Here is a 25,970-nt window from a genome sequence, read left to right as displayed (position 1 = left end):
CTGAGCCACCCAGTCTGTGGAAGGAGGAGTAACACTGAAAAGGCCCATTGTGGAGGTGGAACAGCCACCTCACTACTGCAAATAGCAAACATCAAAATCCTTGTGCTGGTGATGTCTCTGCTCTGTGCCTATGACCTCAGCCTAAACATGGCTGTATAAAAGCCTTCCTAAGCCTATAACCAAAGTGGTGGCCACCTGAAAGTCCTCTCAGTGACATGGTGAAGTGAGGTGCCATCCCAGGGGCCACCTTGAGACCACTGTGGCGTATGAAGACTGGGTGCCCTTTCTCTTGCCCTCAGCCCCAGAAAACCTCTGCAGCAATGCCCTGTGGTCCTCCATATGTGTCCTGCGGTCCTCCCTGTGTGCCCTGAGGTGCTCTGTGTGTGTCCTGCGATCCTCTGTGTGTGTTCTGTGGTCCTCTGTGTGTGCCCTGAGGTAGAGAGGCATGGCCTGTTCTGTGTGGACAGCAAGCCATGCTGAGATGCCTCAGAAGTTGGCTGCAGCGGAAGGGAATTGCTGTGGGCAGGTATGTTACCTATTACTGCTGTAGGGACACTCTGGATGGGACATCTCCTCTAAGTGGGGAGCAAGAGCCAGATGTCCTGGGGGTGCTGCTGTCCCTAGCCAGGGGCACTGGGGAACAAAAAAAGGAGGGCTGGAGTGGTGGAAGAGGGAACCAGTAAGCTACCCCTTTGGCTTCCTGTGCCCTGAATCTCTCTCTGGAAGGACAAGCAGAAACAGACCCCTCTCCCTCACGGTGACTCGGGCTGAGGTTGAGCTGATTGGAAAAGCTGAAGTCAGCCTCCTGGCAGCCAAAGACCCTGTGATGGAGCAGGGGACATTTTTCATCCAGCTGCAGACAACATCTCAACCTTGGTGGTGACAGGGCCTGGCCTCCTGAGACTCCTGGTGCAAGCACAGCCCTCCAGTGCAGAAGGAGCAAGAATGGAAGCTCCCAGGAAGAGCACAGGTTGGGACGGAGTGTCTAGTGTGACCCCTTCCCCCAAGCCTGCAGAGGGAACCAACAAGGGCAGAAGAAAGTCTGTGTCCTAGAAGCTGGCTGATCCAGCCTCAGGCGCAGGGTTCAGGAAGTGAGGCTAAACTCCTGATCCTCCCACATCAACCCTAGAAAAGCCTCCAGAATCAAGTCACTGTCCCTAGGCCCACCTCTGAGCTCGCCCACAGGGGGCCAAGGGTGGCTCTGGCATACCTCTCCCGCCTTTCCAGCTATCTGGGGCTTGGCCTGAGGCAGGGACAGACCATGGAAAGCCTCCAACTCCAAGAGATCAAGAGGACTTTGTGGAAAGTGACTCCCACAGGGAAGAAATGCTGAGGCCAGCCCACAGCTGGCTAATCCCAGCACCCCTGGAGTGTCCCTGGAGCCTGCCAGGGAGCCAGATGTCCAGGCACTGAACAGCTGGGTGGCTGGGGGCAGCAGAGCTACGTCCTCTAAGCACAGAGCCCAGGATGGTGGCAGGCATTGGGGGGGGAGGAGCAGGCACGGGGCTTCTTAGAGGACTGGGCAAGCAGGAGGCTTGTAATGGAAGGTACACACTGGGGTGTGCAAAAAAGTCATACATCTCTACCTAGCTCAGGACTGTGTCCCCAGCCGTATGCCCAGAGAAGAGGGCAGTGCTGAGGCCCTCTGCTAAGAACTCCACTCTGCTAAGGACTCTCTCTCTCAGTGAAGAGAAAAACAGAGATCATTAGCGGCACTTAGTGAGTGCTTACTGGGTGGGTGGGGGGCATTCTCTAAAACCTTCCCCATAACCCTGGGAGGGAGACTGCACAATCTTTCCTTCGCAGAGAGAGAAAATGAGGCTCCAAGGCCATGTCTTCTGCTACCACTCTAGCAGGATTTGAATCCATGTTCTTAAAGCTGGGTGAGCCCACCTTACCCCATCCCACCCCACCCCACCCCAACCCCTCTGGAGAAGCACCTAGGTTCAAAAGCAACCCAGAAAACAAACCAGACTAAACCAAAGTTAAAGCTCTTGAACTCCTGGAAAAGGGTCTCATCACTTCTGCTTGTGGAGCTCAGGAAAGATAGCTAGTGGCCCACTATTGCCTGCCTTCCTGCTGTCAATCAGCTCTGCTCTCTCCAGGCTATACATTTCCAGCTGCTCTGTATCCCCCTCCTCTTCTCAGCAAGGAGCCCTGAGAGGCAGGCCCTCAGTAAGCCAGCCGTGACACCAGCACACAGGAAGCTGAAGACTTCTATATCACATGCCCCTTTGTCAGAGAACTCATACTTCCTCACCTCCCAGAGATGGCAGGATCCATCACTGGGTCTCAGGAGCAGAGGAAGGAAGATGCACAAGGCCAAGTGGTCCACCCCATCGCAGCAGCGGCAGGTCTCTCCATCCTGCCTCATGTGACCATAGGACCACAGGACCATAGGCTCTCCCACAGACACATCCTCTGCTCTCTATTGACAAGAGTTTCTGTCACTCAAACACCCTCAGCTCAACAAGGACGCTGGTGACCACCTAACAGATACCTGTCAGGCCACCATCTTCTCCTGTAGCTCCAAGCCATCCATTTCCCTCTTCACTTGCTCCTGAATTCATATCCCCTCATTAACCTGTTATCAGTAGAACTATACCCCTAAAAGGAGATTACAGTCCTAACCCCAGACCCATCAATGGAATCATCCTCACTCAGAAACGGTGTCCCCACAGACATGAGTTAAATGTCTGCAGAGTGGGGTGGAATCCCTCATGCCATAGGAGACACGGAGAGGGAGCCCTGGTGAAAATAGTTGGGTCATGCCGAGAGGACCCTGAGCCTAAAAGCACCCGCAGCTAACAGCCATGTCAGAACCCTTCAAAATGAGCACACTCAGATACACGCACATTCACACACACACGTCATAAACACTATCACACACACACAGGTTTCAGAGGGGACTGGCCCCACTGACTAAGTCTGAAGTTACAGCCTCCAGGGACTCCAGTCCTAATGCTCTGGGCTGGCTTGTGTGTGGAACTTCATCATGGCGGCATCCTGGGAAACTCAGATGCGCCACAATCCAAACTTTACCTAGTATTTGTGCCCTCACAGCCCTCCCTCGTTTATTCCCACTGCCTGACCTCTGAGAACAACAACCGGCATGTGCAAACACAAAAGTGGCTAATAAATAAACCACAGAGCCCATTGTCTCATGAATGCCATAGCCTTGACTTCCATGAAAACCACCTGGCCCACCCTGGGGTTCCCAGTGAGAAGGGCTCGGGGTGAGAGGTGACCTCCAGACCCAAAGCCCCCCAGGCACCAGGAGAGTACATGTTCCTACAGGGAGAGATGGGAGAAGCGTGTGTACGTGGCCAGTCAGCCATCCCAGGTAGGCTGAGCAAGACTCACTGGATGTCACAATATTCCAGAAGCTGGACCTCTCGATGAGGCATTCTAAGAGGCATGTTTGGAGGCCAGCCAAGAGCCCTGGCACAGGTGGACGCTCCACTTGACAGCAAGCAACCTCTGGCTATGCGCCTTACCTTACACCATCGGTCTTCAAGAAGGATCAAGTACATGGTCAGGCTAGGAGGCTTGGTGGACTGGGGTGCTTGGCTCAGTGGTGGAGTGTTTACTTGCCCAGCTTATGTGAGGCCTGGACTGAATTCCAGGCATTGCAAACAGACAACAGTCCTAGGGTGAGACTTTTCCTAAGGGCAGGGCAAATGCTGGAACTCCAGAAGATGGACCATGTCCTCTTCATGAGCTTGGGCCTGAGGACCAAGTTAAGATCCACAGGAAACCTGAGTGCCTATACTCAGAGTTGGTCCATATGGCTGCCTTCCTGCTCCCAGCCACCCAGCTCTTTCATGTGCACTGCCCACCTCTCCAGCAAGAAAGCCATGCAGAGTAGAGCTAGGTGCAGGGCGGTGGGGGCTGTAAATATAAACTAAGCCACACCAGGATGCCATCTGTCACCCATCAGAGTGACAAAGATCAAAGCATCTTGGTAAGAGGCCTTTCTAAGTGCGTGGGGACCAGCCTTCTCCTCCCTGGTTGGTGAAGGAAGCCTGGTGACATCTGCGAAGGCCATGTGTTGGGGCTGTGGGTGTGCATGTGGACACATGTGTGTGACCCATGCCACTGCATCTGTGGGGGGCAGCAAAAGCCCCACAGCTTCAGAACACAAAAGCCACAAAGAATGGTGACCTTCGCTGCTCCACCTCAGACTCTGGAACGTATTTGAGGGGCTGCTTGCCTTCGGCTCTGAGCGCTTAACCTTTCTCGAGGCTCCGAAATGAGAGCATCTCCTGAAATGAGTCTTTCAGAACAAACTCCAAGAGTTCTCCAGCTGTTTGTTTTTGGTTTGTTGGTTGGTTTGTTTGTTTGTTTGTTTTTCTCTCCCCTTGGCATTGGATTATAAGTGTCCACTTTCATTGGCTGTCTCACATCATCCAGGGCTTTGAGCAGTGAATGGAAGAACCAATCAATACCACCTGTCCCTCCCCCTCTCTGAACACACCACCAACCATCCGTGTTCAAGGAGGGACAGCCCCAGGCTTCCCAGCCTCCCAATATCCCTGCTCAAGTTTGCCTAAAGGTCATAGTTTGAAGGGACATTCACACATCACTATAAAAGGAACTTTGCTTGGCCTATTTCAATTGTCATCTCAGACTTACTGCCTCCTTCTGCTAACCTGGGCCTAGTCCTGAAAGCTTTTAGCCTCCATACAATCTAATCTAGGCCCAAAATGTTTTCAGCTTGTTTGAGACTTAGTGCTGAATAAAATCACTCTTTTTAGTTCTTACTGAGCTCTGGGCTGGCTGGTTCATCTCAGGTGTTTAGGCTCAAACTCCTCTCCCAGCTTATATATTGAACTGGGCTTTTCTCTCAGCCTCTGAATTGCTCTGCTTGGCCTCAAAATAACTCCAGAAATCTGCTCTAATCTTCTGTATCCTTTTCGTTCTCTGGCTCCTTCTCTCTCTTTAACCTATCTCTCTATTACTGTCCTGGTAAAACTGTCTCCTCTCTTCTCTGCATTTCCCCTTAAGTAGCTTCCCTTTCCTCTCTCTTCTCATGAGAATTGAGTGTATCCTATTCTGTCAAATCTTTCTCTGATTCATCACTGTTTCTGCTACTCAATTAGACATCACTTCCAAACATTGGTGCTTTCTTCTACAAGTTAACTTTACCTTCATTGTTTGGATTAAAAGCCTGTACCATGATGCCTGGGTCTAAGCTTTCCTTTACCTGAAACTTGCTCTATACCAGGCTGGCCTTGAGCTCAGAGATATGCTTACCTCTGTCTCCTGGGATTAAAGGCATGTTTATATTCCAGCCAAATCACACAGAGCTAGAAGGTCTTTGGATGTGACCTCTTGCCAGAGCAGCCATGTTCTGAATTAACATTCCTCTACACATCATACACCTTTAAGACCCTCATCACTAGCTCCTGATATCGAGGGCCACAGGATTCTTCCCCTGCCCCACCCTCAGCCCGTCACCCACCCCTTCTTCTGTAGCTACAGGAAACTCAGCACCCCACTCCCACACAGAGGCAGAACCTACCTGCCTGAGTGCTCCTGGAGCACCTGGTAGACTCTGATCTGGAAGGTCTCATTGTCAAATCGCTCCCGGATGTAGTCCTTATAGATCCTGAATTCAGCTGCAGTCACCGCCTCCCCCTCAGGGATCTTGGAAAGATCAAATCGGAACTCCCGATGGTGGTAGCGAGGGTGGAAGAATTCTTTGTCGTGTTCCACTGGAGGGGAAGAAAAACACACCAGCACCAAGACCATTTAGTGTCTGGTTCCTTTCCGTCCATGCAATTGACCAGAGCTGGGTGGACACTGCCTACGGCACACTGTGGATGCAACAGTCACAGGCTCAGACCCCAGGCCATCTTGAACAAAAAGACTATGGCTGTGTCTAGCCTGCTAGGGAAGACTACAGCAACAGCCACACTAGACTGGAGTCCTAGCAGCTCAGGGCTGGGTTTGAATACAGGCTTGGCCACTACGTAGTTCTATGGCAGTAGAAAGATTCATGGCACCCCATCTGAAACTCAGTTTCACCACATGGAAAACGAGGCTGTGATGGGTGAGGGACAAAATTCACATATGTGGCTGATAATGTTATGGCTAGGTAACCGTCACTGGTGAATGTGCGCCTTGTTAGACCTGTCCTGGGACAGTGGTCTTCAACCCTGGCTGCACAGAATGACTGTGGATGCTTTTAATGATTAAAGATGTCTGGTCATGGTGGCCTTGCCAATTCCTATGGTGTAAATGCTACCGCCATGAGAGAGTTCAACTGCTAACACAAATGTGTTGACCTCAGAAGCATACCATGAGCTGCCGCACCACATTGCTCATACCCCACCCTGAACCTAAAGGGATCAAGAGCTGGCCAGAGAGAACTCTCCAGAACCCCCTCCCCATATGTCCCTTGGTGTCAGCTCTTCCCCTGCCCCACTCTTTGTCCCAGAAGGAGCTCACTCCTTTGACAGCAGCACATGGGAAAGGCCGGCTTATGGGAGGAAGAGGGGTCAGAGAAGCCACCAGGCCCTCCCTCGGGTTTATCGACAGGACAGGGAAGGAAGGGCTCCTTTGCAGCAGCTGCTGAGAAAGCAGTCTCCTGGATGTTAAGAGCCTAGGGAGGTGACCCCAGGATAAGGAGGCAAGGCAGGAAGCCCAGGACAGTCCCTGTCATCTGCTAGCCCCTTTCAGCTTTATTTCTGTTGCTGATAGAGCACTCTGACACAGAGCAACTTGAGAGGAAGGGGCTCATTTGGCTTATCATCCTACGTCACAATCTGTCATGGCAGGGAAGTCAGAGGCAAGAGTTTGGTCACACACAAGAGCAGAGAGAAATGAATGTACCCACGGTGCCCGCTGTCTTGCTAGATTTCTTCGTTCTCATGTAGTCAGGGCATCCCTGCCTATGGAATACTCTATCCCATAGAGGACTTGGTCTTCCTACAACAATTAGCAATCAAGGCAGTCCTCCACAGAGAAGCTTGCAGGCCAGCCTGATCTAGACAATGCCTTGACTTCCCGGGTGATTCTAGGTGGTGCCAGCTGACAGTTAAAATTAACCAGCATACATGGCCAAGCCACCTTAGGAGGGGAGCCTAACACAGCAGTGGCCACGGAGACCTGAGATCCCACGGTATCTAACAGCCTGCCTGGAATCACCAAGCTGAAATTCAAACCGAGACCTACCAAACCCGAGGCCTTCGCCACCACAAATGTCGTCAGCATCCACGAGAGCAGTTTGTCGGCATGAGTTCTCTGTTTGTTTGACAAACTTCACATTCTACTGTTACATGTGTGTGCTGTGTTCATGAACCACGTGTAACAGCAGACTCTCACAAAAGTGCTCCTGGTGGGAACCCGTCTGGAGCAGTACACCAGAGCATGCCTGTCCTGCCCAGCCCGGATCCTCCTGCTGGGGACTGTTTTTAACACTCTGCCAGGAGTGACAGTATGGTGTAGGTTCCTCCACATCTGACTTCCTTACCATATTACGGATCCCTGTTACTGTGCATGTTCGTGGCTGCCTAAGACTCCACGGTTTGATTGCATCAGAACTTCCCATTCCGCAGTCCCCGGGAAGGGCTCAGGTCAGCACTGCTTTGACAGCGAGCATGTTTTGGTGTGCTGCATAGTTTTACGTCAACTTGGCACACGCTAAAGTCATTTGAGAGGAGGGAATTTCAATTCAGTAAATGTCTCTATAAGATCAGGCTATAGGCAAACCTACAGGGCATTTTCTTAATTAGTGATTGATGTGGGAGAGCCCGGCCCATGGTGGGTGGGCCCATCCCTGGGCTGGTGGCTCCTGGGAAGTCAGCCGGTAAGCAGCATCCCTCCATGGCCTCTGCCTCAGCTCCTGCCTCCAGATTCCTTCCCTGTTTGAACTCTTTTTTTTTGTTTTGTTTTTTGTTTGTTTGTTTGTTTTGTTTTGTTTTGTTTTTTTTGCATTTTGTGTTTGAACTCTTGTCTTCATTTTCTTCAATGATGGACAGTGCTGTGGAATAAACCCTTTCCTCCCCAAGTTAATATGGCCATGGTGTTTCAGCACAGCAATAGAAACCCGAACTAAGATAATACTGTTTTCCCAAAGGGCCAGGGAGGTTTGTGAGGAGGTACATGGGACACAAGATACAGGAGGACAGTCCTATGAAGGGGACAGGAAAGGACGAAGCCACAGGGGGCCTGAGGCTCCGGAGGGAGACACAAGAACCAAGAGCATCTCTGTGAGTGGCCAGCTCCTATACCCACACCACCCCATCTGCTCACCCCAGGACACACCCCACTACCTCTACCCAAGCAAGATCACAAAAGACCATCGTGTAAGCAGCTGGGACACAAACGGCCATCCATAGTCTTGCTGGCCTCCAGGAGGTAGCATTGACAGGTGACTCCTGCCTTGGAATGCCACCCTTCCCTTTCTCCTTCACTGGGAACTGTTAGGGGCCAACCAGCTCTTCTTGGCCCTCTTACGTCCACCTTGCAAGTATTCCCTAGACGCAGGTTTGGCTTCCTCACACTCTGCAGCCTCCCCAGGGAGAGCCCATCCTCCCAAGAGGAGGTTACAGCCCACAGGCAGATGGCTTCCTGCAAACGAATGACCCCACCTACAGATCACCACCTACATGCTAATGGCTCCAACATGGAGACAACTCTGCATATAAATGATCACATGGCCTTCTCTGGTGCCCGGCAGTCTCCCCTGAGCCTCCTGCTCATGTATCCAGTCCTCTCTTGATACTGCCAGTCGTAGACCTCACAGACCAATGACAAGTCTGCAAAGCATTCAAACACTCTTACCTTGACCAAATAGCCTTCATCCCCTCCTCCTACAGAAGAGGCCAGGAAGAGCCCTCCCCTCCCCTCCTGGAGAGGGCCATGTTTCCCTGGGCCAGTAATGCTTCCATGCTCAGCAGAGAGGGCTGCCCCGTGTGTCTGCTTAGGAGTACCGTGGGCTCCCAGCTGGAGTGCAGTCAGTCCCCACAAGTTTTAGTCCTGGGCCTCCAGGCCTCAGAACAGTTCCACTGGCAAATAAAAAGAGCGGCCAAAACGTGGACAGTGGAGTGGGACCTCTCTCATAGTCAAGGACGGCTGGAGAGCCCAGGGATGCAGAAAGCACATTCGCTGCTAGTGCTCAGAGATGCCCCACAATGAACAGCTTTGGCCAATGCCTGGGTGGGGGAAGGGACCTGTGAGGCTGGAGGGATCCCTGCTTTGCAGATGGGGAAACTGGGGTTCAGGGAGGCCAGTTAGCTTACCCACAGTGAAAAATGGGTGACTGTGGAACTTGTAGCCCCACACTTTGACCACTGCTCTCTGAGGCCTGGGGTCCAAGTTTGGTCTCTGTTGTGCCACTGAGTGTGTGGCCTGGATCATGTGACCTGTGCTCCATATATGCCTGTGTCCTCAGATAGCAGCCATGGCCCTGGCAGCCACAGAGGGTGGCTCTTAAGCAGTAATGGCAAAGGGTGTCTGCCACTGTCATGGGGCCTCTAAATGATGAGGCAGGAGAACAGCCATTAGTGCAGACAACAGGATATACCTGTGGGTGTTTACATCACAACGCTAGGACAGGATCATGCACAAAAGAAAAACAAGGAATCATGAGGTAAAATAAATAAATAAATAATAAACAAAAGGGGACCGTGTCAGTAACTCTTCTGTTGCTGTGGTACAGAGCTCAGGACTAAGGCCATATTAGAAGGAAAAGTTTAACTGAGCTTCTAGTCCCAGGGGACTGGAGTCCATCACCATGATGGTGAGGACGAATGGCAGCAGCAAGGCATGGTGGCCGGAGCTGAAAGCTGGGAGCTCACTTTAAGCTACAAACAGAAAGCAGAGAGAGAGAGGAATGGCAAGATTAAAGGGTTTGACAAGGCCGCTGGAAGTACATGTGAACTGAGTGATCGAGAAAACCTGGGACTCTAAAGGAAAATGTGTCCCCACTAACCGGGCAGTGCCAGGATGCCCACATTGATCCTGGGGAGGCAAGGGACACACTTGCAAGGAAACAGCTTCCATACTCACCTCATCAGGCAACACAGTGCTCATGGAGGCCTGGGCCTGGATTCGAGACCCTGGCTGGTCAATATCACAGAGAAGTGCTTGGAGCCCATAGCATCTGCACTGTCTTTTCCAGTGTGGCTTCTAAGCCAGGCAAGTAACACAAAAGCCCCCATACTTGATGGTTTTTCAGATTTGTTTATTATTTTTAGGTGTGTGTGTGTTTGTGTGTGTATGTATGCCATTATGTATGCATGCCTGTGGAGGCAAGAAGAGGGATCCCCTGGAGCTGGAGTTAAGGTGGTTTGTGAACCGACTGATGTAACTGAACCCTGAGTCCTTTGGAAGAGCAGCAAACACTAGTAACTGCTGAGCCATCTCTGTAGTCCTCAGCAACGCTAAACTTTAATGTTCACATGGGAAGACGTGGTGACGAAACACTTGCCACCTGTACATGTGCCATTCAGTTGCGTGAGACACGCTCACACTCTGCTGTATCTAGACCATCTGGAACCAATGAAACTCTGTCACCAATTAATTCTCTACTTCCCCAGCCTTAGAGGCCACTGTGGAACTTCCTGTCCTTGTGATCTGCATCCCTCCAAGGACCTCCTATCAGAATCTGTCCTGTGACAGAGATTCCTCTCCGAAATGTCCTCAAGTTTGGCCAAGGTTTAACATGCGTCAGAATACCCCTTTTCAGGGCTGAATAGTATTCCACCGTGTGGCTAGACCACACCCTGTTACCTTCATCCTGCAGAGGAATTTGAACAGCTTCTGCTGCAGCTTCTGTGACAGATGCAGACAGTCCCTGGTGACCCGGCTGAGCATTCTTTTGGGTAGAGAGCAAGGGCCCGGCTGAATCACATTCCAATTCTGTTTGTTATCAAGGGGGACTACAACCGAACCACCATCAGCCAGGGCAGGTGCCCATCCCAGCAACAGTGCCCTGTGCCTCAATTTCTCCACATGTCATCAAGAGATGGCTGCTTCCATTCTGTTAGCGAAGGGCCACTGCAGCTGACAGGTGTGAGGTGGCAGCCGCCGTCTGAAGAGCCCTCTCGGCTGAGAAAGATGGTGAAGTACTTGATGCAAAAGGTATGAGCTTGATGTCCGGGACCAATGTGAAAAAAGACATAGTGGCATGAGTCTGCGACCACTGGGGGGTTGGAGACAGGTCGTCTGTGGGGTTCACTGGCCAGCCAACCTTGCTTAAACTGCTGACCCTTAGGTGTGAGACACTCTCTTGCTCTCTCTCTCACTGGCCTGGATGCCCCATCTCCATCCCACACATCCCATCCTCAATCCTCAGAAGACTCCTGCTCCAAGGTAGGTGTGTTTTGTGAGTCTCACAGCTGAGGCTCAATATTAAGTCACTGGCTACCGCCACAGAGAGCCAGGGGCTCACAGGCCAGCACCAAGCCCCCACCACCCTGACCCACAGACAACCTTGTACTGGGCACCTGAGCAGGGAGCTACCTATGCACAGAGCCCTCAGGTTCCCCACAGGTTCACATTCATCTCACGGCCTCATGAGCTCTGGAACTTCACTGAGGATTTGTAGTGACTGGCAGCTCTCCAGAGTCCCCACACCAGCTCTCTGACTGGGCCATAGAAGACACAGCCTCCTTCTGAGCACAGGGCTACTTTGACATGTGGGGGGAGGGCTGTCTTTCCGCCTTGGCATAGGAGTGTCTTTTTGCTATGGCATCAGGGCTGTCTTTCTGCTTTGGCACTGGGGCTGTCCTGCTGTCCTAGGCCAGAGCCTACAGAGATGTCGGGACAGAGGCGAGGCTGAGAAATAAGGTCTCCGCTGCAAGATTAAGCACTTCCGTGTCCACATGTGTGCGGCACAGCTTGAACAATGTCATCATTGTAAACTGGGTGAAGCTGAGGGTTAGGGCTGGGGTGGAGAGGGGGAAAGATGGGTCTAATTATCTCTCCAGGGTTGGGCCAGTTGTTTGCCTAAAAAGACCCAGAGTGAAAAAGAGCCAAGAGCAAAGATGGTCTGTGGGTCTAGGGCCTTCCTCCCTCCACAAGGCAATGATCAGCCTTGACTTGGTTGTCATTCACGTTCCCACCACGAAGGATCCAGATACCCAGGGCTATCTGGTTCCAGTCCCATGCTCCACTAACAGAACAACACAGGAAAACAACAGAAGTCATGGCGACATTCCACTAAGCCAGTCTGGGAGGCTTTGTCCCCGACCCCCTCTGCACACTGCCGCTCTGTCTGTGGGTATCGCACAGGTGCACGGGGTTACTAGAATCTAGTAGGCTGAGGTCATAGTGTTGCCATTATGCAATACATAGCCCCGAAATGCAGAATGCAGAATGGCATAGGGGGATTGATGGCAGCTCATGTCTGGGATCCTGGCTACCTGTAATCCCAGTGTTTGGGAGTCAGAGGCAGGCTATCTCTGTGAGTTTGAGGGCAGCCTGGCCTACAGAGTAAGTACGGGGACAACCAGGGCTACACAGAGAAACCCTGTCTTGAAAAACAAATAAAAGGGGTTGAGGAAAGGAAGTCACTTGAGCTTTCCGGTCCAAGGACAGCCCAGCAAAACGGTGAGACCCACTCTAATTTCTTCTTCCTTTTCTTTCCTCTTTGTTTATCAATCAATTACAAAAACAGGATTAAGCCCAGAATGTTAGACACACCCCTCACAAGCCCTCTACCACTCAGCTACATCCCTAAGCCCATTTCTGTTTTTTTTTTTTTATTTTTTGGTTTTGGTTTGTTTTTTGGTTTTTTTTGGTTTTTGTTTTTTATTTTTTGTTTTTTTTTAGATGCAATTTCTTGTGGCTCAGGCTAGCTTTGAACTTGCTATGCAGCCAAGTAAAGCCCTGAACCCCTGGTCCTCCCATCTCCACCTCTACAGCGCTGATGCTGCAGGCGTGTTCCACAATGCCTCCCAGATGTTATCGTTCAGTGTTGAGAGGCACTGAGCTAACCAGACCTCAAGAGGTCAAGGATGCTGGCCTGGATTCCCATCTGGGCCATCAGCCAGCTGGGTGGGACCCCAACGCCTTTCATCACTCCCAAAGTCCTCTTTCTCTTCCAGTGGGGTCATGTCAGACAAACCTGCCAGCCCCACCAACCTGACCCACATGTGGCTCAGGATAGGCCTCTACCCGTGCATGCTGTCTGTGGCTGCCACGGACCACATGTGGCCACCGTGGCTGGGTGCTTTGCTTTTTGTTGTTGCATCTAATTTAAACTTAAGCAGCCACGTGTGGCCTGTGGAGTCCCTGCCCGACGGAAAGTTCTGTGGCTCAGCTCTGCTCTGCATCGGACGCCCCGTGCTCCAAATCAGCCAACTTCTGTAGAGTTGATGCAAAGGGGAAGGGGGGACATGTGTGTGGCACACACAAGATGTCCGTCTTCAGAGACAGGAGGCTTTAAAGGTGAGAAGGTCTGTGGATGTCACAATTCCACCGAAGGGCTGTGGGGATGGCTCAGTGGATAAAGTGAAGGCCAGTGCTGGGAAGAGACGAGGATCTCTCAGGCTCACTGACCAGTCGGTCTAGCTAAACTGATGAGCTCTCGGTTCCGTGAGGGACCCGGCCCTCCCCCACAAAAAGAAGGAAATAGAATCCGCACCCAGTATTAACCTCTGGCCTCGACATGCGTGCGCACACGCACACACGCACACCTCCACTTGAGAGTGTGGGGTGGAGACTGATGTTCCTGGTTCTACCTGCACAGCAAGCAAGGAGACCCCTGCTCAGGTCCTGGGGTCCCTGGAAACAGATGCTCACACTACACAGTGGCTAATGTCATTGTTCGGACAGTTGTCAGACATGCCCAGGTGACACATGCAGGGCGCTGCTCCAGGCCCACCTGGCCCTTGGCCTCTGGTCCCTTCCCAGCTGGGTAGAAATCAGCCTGGCATGCACAGCTCATCACTACCCTCTTGTAGCCTCCATCCTTTCCTGTCTAGAACTTGGCTGCTCATCTGCTGCCCCACAGGAAACTAACACCAGTTTCTACTGTGAGTCAGAGCTAGGGTTCGTGCTGGCTCCATATCAGGGCATGTGGCTCTGGCTCTGGACCCCGTGACCTGGGCCATCAGAGGGTCAAGACTGCTCCTGCCAGAAGCAGACTGTTACCACGCTTTTGGCTGAACCTTACTTGCAACATGGTCAAACAGGGTCTGAGGTTGGACATGGCCTATTCTCAAGAGTGGCAGTGCTGCCTGGGGACCGTGCTTTGACAACCACTGGGATACATGACATCAGAGGAACCTCCAGTCCATTCAAAGATGGCTGCCTCCACGCCTCTGTTCACCTCCTCTCTGCCTGCCACTCATCAGCCAGGTGGTCAGCAGCTTCCCTGGGAAGGTGGCAGAGGTGCCACAGTGCCCAGAACTCCACTTCTGGCCCCGTTCCACTCAGGAAAAAAAGCTGCGTGTGTTCCTGGGGGCCTGGCGGTCCAATGGGACACAGCCTCTGCCCGACCACTGACAGGGACTCACCCAGGACAAGTTAGCCCATCTCTAGAGGGCCCAGCTTTTCCCTGTGACACAACACCACACAGAGGCTCCTACTTATGGACTGTAGTAAAAATGGAGACAACAGAGGCCAGCATGCAATGCAGCAGAATCAGGTCCCCGCTATACGGCCAGCCCGGCAGGGGCCAGGTGGGAGTGGGGCTGTTGCCTCCTCCTTCCCCACTGGGCATGGGGAGACCTGGACCGCCCCAGGCAGCTGGGGCTGCAGGTCAGCTGGGCAGGCACAGCTGCTTTCAGGTACTCAGCAGCAAGTCAGATCACATGAGAATTTATAATCCTTCCTGGGGTCTGGGTTCCATCAACCTAAACTCATTAGCCCCAGAGATGCAGGTGCCTCACAGAGAGGCAGGCTCCACCTCCCCTTCAAAATAAGAGTCTTCTGTAGCACTGACCTCAGGCCCCCACACCAACCATGGACATGAGAATTGCTGTCATCCCTGGAAAAGGGCTGGTGCAGAGGTGTGTAGAGATCACACCAGAACGGCTGGAGATGGTTTGGTGGAAACTGGAAATCTTCAAGGCCCTCGCTTCCTCAAGCTCACATTTCTAAAAATGACTCTCCAACTCCTGGTCTGAGCTACAAAAAACTATGGAGTCAAGCCTAGCTGCTCACACATGCCTTTAATCCTAGCATTCAAGACAGAGACAGGCAGGGCAGAGGGATCTCTGTTAAGAGTTCAGGCCAGCCAGGCTGCATGGAGGCCCTAACCCACTCTGGAACGAAGGAAGAGGCCCTTCCGACTGCAGACACATGCCAAGCCACAGACAGGCTCGTTTTGCTACAAGCAGGGCCCCTCCCCATGCAGGGCTCCTGGAGAATCTGCCATTAAAAAAGGATTGGCAAATCCTTCACATGATTTACATGATGCTTAGATGCAGAGAGTGGTGTCCACTGGGCATGAGAACACGGGGTTCCAGGGTGGAGGGCACCCCCACATCTCATCCCTTGATCCAAGTGTTCATGCGTATCCGTTACAAAAATAAGACACTATAAGCCAAGTCGGTAACCAAGAGGAGACCGGGTACAAGTAAACTGCTCGTTATTATAATGACTAAGCCAGCTGCAGTTGGAGAAGAGGCACAACACTCCCATATCCCCAGCGAGGCCACAGGGGACCAGAGGCCGACTCCCTGCCACCCATCTGTGTGGTAAGATCTACCTTCTAAACCAACTGAGTCATGGGAGAGCATGTGATCATGATAGCCTCAAGTCTCATTCCAAAAGTTATGTTAAATTCGGAAGCTGGGCCACATCATCAGTAACTTGTTTCTTTTCTCTATTTTTTTTTTCCACTTTGCCACTGTTTAGTCACAAAAGAGCTGTCCCGGCACCAACAACACAAGAGGCAAGGAAAGGAAGAAGAAGACAAAGTTTTGTTTGCTTGGCAGCCACTCAGTGGGAAGCAAAATATTTTTTTTTCTGAACCACCTCCTTGCCTGTTGTCCAACCAGCAGGTTTCCTGTTGTGTCTGCTAATTAGAATAACATCCCAAGGCCATTTCAAGCTGCAAGGGAAGCTGAGCAAGCAAAGGGGTGGGGGAGGTGATGTCACGAGTTGCTGTTTGCTCCAGTAGGCCAGGTAGCAGAGAGGCAGAAAGGACTTATGGTCTGTCTACCATAAGTCAGTGACAGTGGTGGAAGCCTCTGTTCAACATGCTCTCCAGGACTCCACAGGTGTTGGCCTGGTGTGTCCTTTCTTAACTTTTGGAAAGGTGCTGATCCTCCCCACCCCCCCACCCCGCAACCACCACCAAATAAGTGCTCATTATTGAGCTGAGGATGTCCATAACGAGAGAGTTCTAACAAATGAGCTTCTATTTCCAGCAGGCACAGGCAGGCCAGAAAGCATCCTATGAATAGCTTCTCCCTCCTTTCCTCTTCCTTCCCCACCATCCATCAGAAGAAACAGACACACAGGCCCTGTCCCAGCATCCCCCAGGGGAACAAGGAGCAGAGGAGGTGAGGCTAGACCCCACCCACCGATGAAGGGTCTGCCAGGGTTTGGGACCTCTCCAGCGGCTCTCAGGCAGAAGCCTTTTCCACATGGCTCAAACATGAACCAGACTCTCAATGACACTCAAGGCAACTTGCCCTTGTGAATACTCTGACAGCTGTCAAGGGTCTCTGAGCGGGACTCAGACAGAGACCTATCCAGCTGTACTTCTGCCTGGGGGACAGGACTTTGGCCTCCTTTGGTCACTGTGGAGAGCTTTTGCCCTGTGGAAGGACACTGGAAGCATTCTGCTGGTCATGTCAGCAGCAAATGCTGAACTTCTGCTGGGTCTTCAAGGCCTTTGGATCTGGGGTTCAGGAGAAAGAGCCATCAGTCTGGGGAGTGCAGAGAGTTGGGTCTGGTTAATAGCAGTGTGCTAAGGGCATCGCTCAGAGGTGGAGCATTAAGCCAGCAGGTTCAAGGCCCCGGTTCTGTCTCCAGTACTGATAAACACAAAAGAAGCATCAAATGCAGCCAGTTTCTTTGTACATTCACAGTGGCACACTGCTGTGTCACAGCCTTTGGAAGCTAGCTTGGGCTCTACTTACCCACACCTACAGCAAAATCACACATGCGTACCTTCCTAAATATAAGTATGCAATGGAGGAAAACCCAAGAGGGAGATGACATTTAATCCACTGAACATGGCTCCCGACAGCCAGCTTAACCTCTCTCTGTCTTCCATGAGCATAGCTGGCTAGAGGCCAGACGCGCCTTTCTGCCCTTGCTTGCAGCAAGATGTTTCCTTATGACCCAGTGTGACTTGAGAGTCAAGGAAGGCTACATCTTCTAGGGAAACCCTATTTGGGGCACTCCTCCAGCTGGTCCCCAGCGCTGTTTCTTTAAAAACCCTGACCAATGGCAGATCTTAATCAGCCAAGAGATAACTTTCTAGTGTAACAGGATCAGCCCAGTGTGATAACACCAACTTCCTGTTTTGCCTCGTGCCCTGTCAACACAGGCAAGCTTCTGTCTGAGCCAGGATCTCTCTGCGCAGGCATGCCACCTCCCTCCAGTGGCCCAGATGTAGTGCTGAGGCGCCATGCTGAGGACCCTGGCCGCATTCATAGCTTGCACTCAAGAGCCAGATGAGTTAATGACACATGGAGGTCTCCGGCTGCAGTGGGCACACACCAGTCTCCTCTCTCCTCCTATCAACCCAGCCCCCAGGGTCAGGCAGCAGGGTCAACTCCAGATGGACCAAGTCCTTAAGCTCAAAAGAAAAAAAAAAAAAAAAAAAAGGATCTCCCACGGAGCAGGAGAGGACCTCAGAACTGGGCTGCTTACGAAAAATTATTCGAAAAGTCTACAGGTATAGAACACAGAGACCTGAGCACTTGGGGGAAAGGCCAGGTGGGTTGCAGTACTGCCCTGGGGTGGGAGGTTGGGGACTCACATGAGATATACGCCCAACCAAGCCAGAAAGGAGGTGCTCTGAGAAGGGGGAGAAAGCCCCCACAGAAAGATGATGTGCCGAGTTGGGAACAGCAACAGGGGATACAGGGACCCACAAATGCCTGTGGCAGGCCAGGCAGGAGACACTCAGGATTCAGTCACCACAAAGTCTGACAAAGCCACACTGGCAGGCCACTGTAGACTGAAGATGGCCCCGGAGAACACACCCAGCCAGTGTGCCTGCAAAACATTTATTCAGCACCCCTGACACTTGGGTTATGGGTAATCGTTACTTCTGATTATTTACCTCGTGTTTTAGATGAACAAACTGTTCTGAGGTCACAGGGTGTAGGGAAACAAGTGAGTCGCGAGGCTGAGCCTTGGGCTATGATCTGACACCAGCTGAGGTCTAAGGCGGTCTTTGAAGCCCGGAGGAAGCTGGCTTACCCATCTTGTCCATTCCCCAAAGAATCACTTGGCTAGGACACCCAGCCTCCTCCTGCAGAAGCTGGAAAAGAACTCATGGGTGGACCCAGAATGGGTCCAGGCAACCAACAGGTCCAGGTGTGCATTTAAGCATCTTTAGCCTATGGGCAGGAACAGGACCATCTCTTTGGGCTCCAGAGAGAGAATAGCTGGTCGAGGGTTCTCAGGGTGTCTCCCTCTACCTTGGCCTCTGGGGTGTCTCTCAGGAAGACAGCAGGATCCAGAAGTGGCTCCATTCTCAGTGTAGCCTTCCTTCATTACAGATAGAAAGCAACCTGCCCCCAAGAATATGCTATCCCCACTCTTTGCTTGGCTGCTGCAAAACTGCAGCTAACTCTCTAAACTTGTGAAAAACCACCTCGTAGTCAGTGGTTTTGAACTGGGAGGAACGTCTTCCCCTCACCCGGAGGATACTTAGCCAGGACTGGGGATACAACTGGGTGTCAAGACTTGGGACAGAGGCGCTCCTTGCATCTTGTGTGGAGGCCTAGGAAATGGTTGAGCATGGTGAGCCCACAGATGAGATGCACAGCAACCCTGTACTGCCTACAAAGGGTACCTCCATGTTTCCAGGACGCTGAGCCACACTGGCCCCAATATTCCTCCCAAACCCCCTTCCCCACGCTCCTCTCCACCTACCCAGCCCCCACTGATACATTAAAACAACCCAGAGCGGGTTCACTTCATTTATTGTTTCCTCCTGAGGGGAATGACCAACCAGTGCCTCCATCCCATAAACATTTACTGGCCCTGGAAGGTTCCAGGCCCACTGCCATTTTTAAGGGCTTGTCTCTCAACGAATGTTAAGGTCAAGTCAGTCAGAAAGTGGAACTTGAGACGGGGAAGGAGTGGGGCTGTGTTTTACAAAGTTCAAGAATGAGAAGTAAATGGAAAGACCGCAGACAGCCCCTGCCCCATGAACAAATGTCTGCTTTATTCTAAGCACTTTCCAAACAGGCAGGGGAGCTTTAAATGTCTCCGGGCACTGCCCCACTGAGGCTCCAGTTGCTTGCTCCCCCTCTTTGTGCTAATGGGTCTGAGGACTGATTGGTTATTGACCCTTGAGGCATGATACCACAGCACCACCCTGAGCAGCCGGGAGGGGCTGCCTTGCCACAGAGAACCTTGAGACCTGATGCCGACTGTACCTCACGGGCATCTCCAGTAGGATCTGGTCTGGTGTGCCCGGGCTTGGGACACGCTAAAGCACATAGCAAAACTGTAGCGACACACATGCCAGGAATCCATGTGCCCACAAGAGGTGACATTCTTTAAAATATAAAATAAATAATTTTGGAATAATGAGACTTACAAGGGGATCTCAGAGCTGGTGTGCTACCCAACCTGAATGCTAGGAGCTTTGGGAGTGCTGGCTTTGGCTTCACTGCTTTCCTGGCCAAGATCCTGCCCCAGGACCTCATGCTGATTTCCCCCTGCCTTCTTACTGATAAAGGAAGGAAAACTTGAAGGCTGGGGAGTTGCCTCAGTCAGTAAAGGGGCTGCCATGCAAGCTTGAGGACCAGACTTAGGATCATCCACACAAACAAAGCTATACGAGACACACACCTATTACCCCAGCAACGGGAAAGGAAAGACAAATGGATCCCTGGAGCTCACTGATCTGTCAGCCTCCCAATGTCCAGTTCCAGGTTCGGGGTGGGGAGGAAGGTAGAGAGTTATTGAGAAAGAAAGATACCTCATGTTCTTCCACACACAAGTATAGACACACCTCGACATAGGCACACACACAAACACAAGTGTGCAAATGCATATGTCACATGCACAAACACACATACAGACACACAGACACACACACACATACATACACGAGAAAGGAGTTCAACCAAGATGTGTGTTCCTGGTCTTTCCCCCTTGCTGTCACCTAGACCAGCAGCTGTCACCCTGAAGGTCGTGAGTCCTTTCCCACACTCAGGAAAGGGCCTCACTACAGTACACGGAAGCCTAGAGTCCGAAGTCACCCCCAGTATGCAGCGAACCTGTGTGCTGAGCCTACAAATGGCCACACTCTAAACACCCTCTGCTCCTCACCTTCTCTCCTGACATGTTCTAAGTCATCCTGGATGTAAGACAGAGTGGTCTTTGCATTTGAGCTGCACAGCTGCATTTGTTCCCAGAGACATCTGAGGTGCTCCTCAAAATACATACATACATACCACGTGCCTGGGCGCATACACACACAAAGAAAGGAACTCAGCTCTGTGTTAGAGGGCATCCTGATCACAACACAACTGTCCCTGGAAGCTCTGGGCACATGGTGAGGCTGTTTCCACAGACTTTCCCACACTATGAGGTCTGGCTACTAAAAGACACTGCTGTAGCTGCCCTAGGGTTTCCTCAGAGGCAACAGGACGCATGTAGGCCCCACTTATGGACGCACAGGCCCTTCTCCCTGACAATCCTTTTCTAGCCATAATGACACAAAGAGGTCTTATTACACTCAGGATAGACAGCCACAGGGAGCGAGGTGTGCCTGCTTCTCTTTTTCTCACCCTGAGACCACAAAGTCAGGGTCAAGGCCTAGTGTCTATTTCCATCTATTTCCAGGTAGACTGTATCATGGTCCTCCATGGCCCCTCCCAGCCCAGAGAGGCTTGTGCTCACTCAAAGGCACAACCCACACTTACCAGGTAAGGTTGCCCCATGGCACTAATCCTGCAGAAAACCAAGAGATAGTAGAAGGGGCAGGGCTGAGGCAGGGGGAAGCCGAATTAAAGGGCTACTCAGAGAGCTAGCTCTAAATCTGCAGGCTCATCCTGACTCTTTTCAGAGGGGGGTTGGTGTCTAGGTTCAGCCACACAAGTCCTGTGGGGTGTGAGAAACCATAAGGCCTGTGAGGAGGGAGTTCTCCACTCAGACCCAGACCTGGGGACCAGGGACAGCTGGTACCTTCTGGGGAAACAGCACCAGCGGCGTCCTCATCACTCGGCTCTCACCCATAAACCCTAAGTCGTCCCCAAACAGCTCCACAACCTCCTGAAACTCCCCCACCAGCTGGGCACCAGGTGTTCAAACACACGAGCTGGCGGGGGGACAGTTCACATTCAATTCCTGACAATAAACACACCGATTTGGTGTTGTTTTCCTCTCCGGGGCTCCTGCTTGCAGCGCTACTCTCATCTATGCCTTTCGAAAGCAAACATCTCCCAACATACTGCTCATTACACACTTTGCTTACACACTTTGCGCCTACATAGGCTGTGTTCTCAAAATGTACCAGGGAGGGGCCACGAGATCAGTCACAGTTGCAGGACTCTGACTGGAATGTCATCACCCCTCCCGTGTACACAGACGCAGATGACCAACATGTGAACACGTGGTGCACCCTGGGACCTGGGCAAGGCAGTGAGGAGGGCTGAGAAAACAATCAAGGAGAGAGTCCTTCATCAACAGCCAAAGCAACCAGACACCCACCCTAGGCTGTCTGTAGATGTGCACATGTGTGGATATGCACACGTATGTGAACATGTTTTTGCAAGTGCATGCATGAATGTGTTTGCGCCTGTATCTGCATGTACATTCGTGCGTGTGTGTTCGAACGAGCATGACCGTGTGAAGTCACTGGCAGGTGAGCACCTGGTCTGTCAGACACGGGGTGTAGCATTTAGAGCCACATGATAGCAACAGTGCGCGGAGACGGTAAGAATTCTCAGGCCTCAGAACACACAAGCCCTTAGAAAGAGCACAAGTTCCGACTCACAGACAAATTTAATCAAGCATGACTACAGAGGTGGAAGCCTAAGGGCTTTGGGGAGATAAAGACAGGACCGAACCTGTGGTCTCAGGGATGCTGAGAAATCTATGCATCTCGTTGGACTCTCCAAGAGAGCTGAAGGAAATCTGTGGGGCCCCGGGAGGAGCCCCACATCTGCCTCAGGCCTCGGACGTGATCTCTGCTCCTCTGGCCTCTTCGGAATCCACACCAGGCTTTATTGATGTCGTCTGCACAGACCCAGCTGCGGGAAGCAGGGGAGCCTTGCACCTGCTCCAATCACAAGTGGGAAGCTGCAGGCTCAGTTAATGAATGCTCCGGCCTTGTCACTCCCCCGAAGGGAAAGATTGTTTGTACTTTGACCGGCTTCCAGAAAGGGGTGGGAAGAAATACTTGAGTAATGAGATTTCTTTTTTAATTAAACTTTTTCATGTTGGAATAAGTTTTTATTTGAAGTTTCTATGCAGACCCCTTACTCCATTTTGCTCTCCCAGGTAGTGATTTGTTTTGTTGTTTTCTTTTTTAAATAACCACAGATGTTAAAATCCAGAAAAAGAGTCAGCATTTGCTCTGTTTACCATGGGTGAGTTTGGTGCTCTGCTCCCATTTGTGCCCGATGGCATCATGGGGCGTGGCTTTGCTGATCCAAGTGGAATGATGGAGAAAGTCAGTTTCTAAGTCTCTGAAAAAAAAACAAACAAACGGGGAAACTCACCTGGGGCCATTTCCTTACATTTCAAATACTTGATCTCAGTAACTATACACTTTTTTTTTTTTTTTTTTTGAAAGATAGAAGATCCTTATGTAGCCCAGGCTGGCCTTGAACATGTCCCATAGCCAAGGCTATCCTTGCACTCCTATCTTCTTCCCTCTACCTCCCAAGTGCTGGCATTACACACCTGACTTGTTGTGGCACTGGGGATCACACCCAGGACCTCCTGTGTGCTAGACAAGAGCTCTGCCGACCAAGGGGACAGAGCAGCACTACAGTCAAGTACTTAGACACCTCGGCTGAAGGGTGCTTAGTGCTCAGTCATGAATCTCAGAGTTGTGACCCCAGCACCCACATAGGGAGGTTCACAAATGCCTGTAACTCCAACTCTGAGGGATCACGCATCCTCTTCTGGCCTGGGTGAGCATGTGTGAGTACGCGTGCATACGTTCATACACTCACACAGACACACACACATAGGAAAAACAAAATAATCTCTTTAAAAAAAAAAAAACAACTTAAATGTAAAGGCGGGCAAGATGGCTCAGCAGGTAGAGACACTTGCTGCCAAGCCTGACCAAATGAGCTTGATCTCCAAAACCATCACGGCAGAAGCCGAGAACTGGCTTCCACAGGTTGCCTTCTAACCTCCCTGCGCCAGGTGCTCCTCCTGCCTGATAACTATAATAACAATTTTTAACTGAAATTTAGACTAACATAACAAAAGGAATATGGCTTTGCCCACCCCAACAAGAAGTACACCTACTATTTTTGGGTTGGCGGGACTTGTGTTTTCTTGACAATGAGGGGACAGACTCAGAGACATTAAAGTAGCTTGCCCAAGGTCACACGGCCACTCTTCTACCACGGCGGAAACAGGCGCACGGGTTTAAGCCGTGTCTGAAGAGAATTACTGTGGATGTTCCTCAGGGATCCCTTGCCAAGCCACACCCACCGCTGTCACCAAGAACTTCCGTTCCATGGCAGGGAAGCCCCCAACCCCCCACCCCATAGATCATCCAGAATTAACTGCAAAGTGTCAGGAAACTTGGCCAGGCGGCCAGAGCATAAGCAAGGGCTGGAAGCCGTCACTGTGAAGCCCTTTATAGAAAGCCGGTTGGCAGCCCCAGCTCCTGCATGGGAACAAATTAACAATGGCATCCCAAACACAGGAAAGGAAGGAAATTGGAAACACAGTTTATGCTTGGCCGGCCCTTTGAAATACTGTACCATGCTACTGACATCAATTAATGAAAAGCAGGGCTGTGCTGAGAGGCTCCAGTTTGGAAATGCATTAACACACGTTAAACATGTTGGTACAGGAACCAGATTATAAGCACTCTGGTTCCCAAACAATAAAGCAGTTACCCAAACCCTGGTGCTCGCTGAGGCCTCATTAATTCGATCCACTCCTCGGGGATCAGCGGAGGCTTTGCGCCGCTCCCCGAGATGCCTTCCGACACAAATGTTGAAAGGACAGCCTGGCACATGCTACTCTGAGCTTCACAACGGGGCGTGTCAGGCTCCATGCACTCCTGACATCCTCCAAATCATAAACAGTCCATCCTGGAGAGAGGAAGTACCCAGCCCAGTCCTGGCATTCATCTGCACTGCCATTGCACTTGGGGGTCGAGCGATTTTTTTTTTTTTTAACCCGGGGGAGGTTAACCGTGAAATATCTGTTCCACATTAAGAAATACCAAGTCACATTTTTTGTCAAATAGTATTTGTCAAATGCCATTTGCAAAATCCCGGGAATTCAATCCCAGCTGAGCACACAGCTAATACCCACTGGCTCACACAAAAGCCATGGTGGTGCACACTATTGCTTGCAAAGCAAGCCCTCCTGCCTCTACAAACAGTTGCAGGGACTAGGAAGTTGAGTTCTGGAATAAATAAAGCATGTGCCCTGAGCTGCCCCGGCACAAAGAACCCCACATGCTGGCGGAGCCCCCGAACGGTTTTGCAAGAATGTTCTACGGAGCCAATTGGTGAATCTCAGCTTTTCTGACTACCTATACAGAAAGTAAGCTACTTTGTCGGAAGTTCAAGCTCACCAACACTGCCCCTGAACACACACCTTCTGCGTCCGTCCCAACATCGGGGATCCGAGACCTAGGCATCACCGATGTCCCTCATCCCGCTGACATCATCCCTCCCGTAGTCACATCGATCTGGGATCCATCAAGCATGGGCCATTGGAGTGCGTGAAGCTGAACGTGTTATCAGTTTCTATGTAAATATTGGTGTTTCCTCACCCCATAGAGGCAAGGGAAGGCAAAACAGCATGGGCACGTTTGATTTAAACTAATTAAAAGCAGAGAGCTGTGCAATTCAATATATTGATTTTACCAGTGGGACTTAAATCTTTTATAATAAGTGTACACAGCTGGGGCTCCCTCCCACCACCACGCTCTCCCGCTAATCCCCGAGTACATTCCTCCTGACAACAACAAGACAGATCCTATACATCCCTGCCTGCGCCCTGACCCCAGAGACACAGCAGGGCCCGTGAAGGCAAGCTGTTCAACGGCCAGCCACATCCCCTGCGTGTCCATGGGCCCCACCACGGCTGCACAGCACCAGATTGCTGCTGGGTGGGAAGGCTTCTCCATTCCACAGCTACTCGAAGGGGCAGGGCGGGAAGGGTGGAGAAGGCAGCCGGAGGACACTGTGAGGCTCGATGAGGGCCAAATATGACCTTAGCAGACGGGGTGGGCGAGATATGAAAGTGATCGGGGCGATCAATCAACATCCGAGGGACTCTGCCTGCGATGAAATCATCCCTTGTCCCCCAGTTCAGCATCTGACATGCGCTCACATCACAGGCATGCCAGTGGTCAGGGGATCGTCCACCCTCTGTGTTTATCTAGGCAAAGGCTCACAGGCTGCCACCATCATTGCTGAGGTAAGGCCCCAACCAAGTTCTCCAGAGCTGGGTCTCAGAGGGTCTCACTTTCTTTTCTCCGTGCAGGAAAACAATCAACCACTCTTTCTCTGCACTGCCTGCCTCCCACCTTCTGAGGGAATCTCAGACCCAAATGACTGCGCTGGGATAAAAACCCAAACCAGCCATCTGAGCTGCCATCCAGGGCCCGGCCTGAGCCTGCCTTGATTGCAGAAGGGAAATACACAAAAGATCCAAAA

General features: G+C 51.5%; 1 protein-coding gene across 1 annotated transcript in view; it reads right to left on the bottom strand.

The window, feature by feature from the left end:
• Positions 1-25,970, bottom strand: part of Bmp7 (bone morphogenetic protein 7) — a 72,308-nt gene that overhangs the window by 41,829 nt on the left and 4,509 nt on the right. Inside the window, exon 2 of the mRNA XM_055596256.1 lies at positions 5,525-5,717. Within this exon, the coding sequence (XP_055452231.1) occupies positions 5,525-5,717 (193 nt within the window). The remainder of the gene's footprint in view (positions 1-5,524; positions 5,718-25,970) is intronic.

This window comes from Psammomys obesus, unplaced genomic scaffold, assembly GCF_907164565.1.
Source record: "Psammomys obesus unplaced genomic scaffold, mPsaObe1.curated_primary_1811, whole genome shotgun sequence".
Taxonomy (NCBI): domain Eukaryota; kingdom Metazoa; phylum Chordata; class Mammalia; order Rodentia; family Muridae; genus Psammomys; species Psammomys obesus.
The sequence above is the reverse complement of the archived record's forward strand: the minus strand, read 5'-3'. Positions and strand labels throughout refer to the sequence as shown.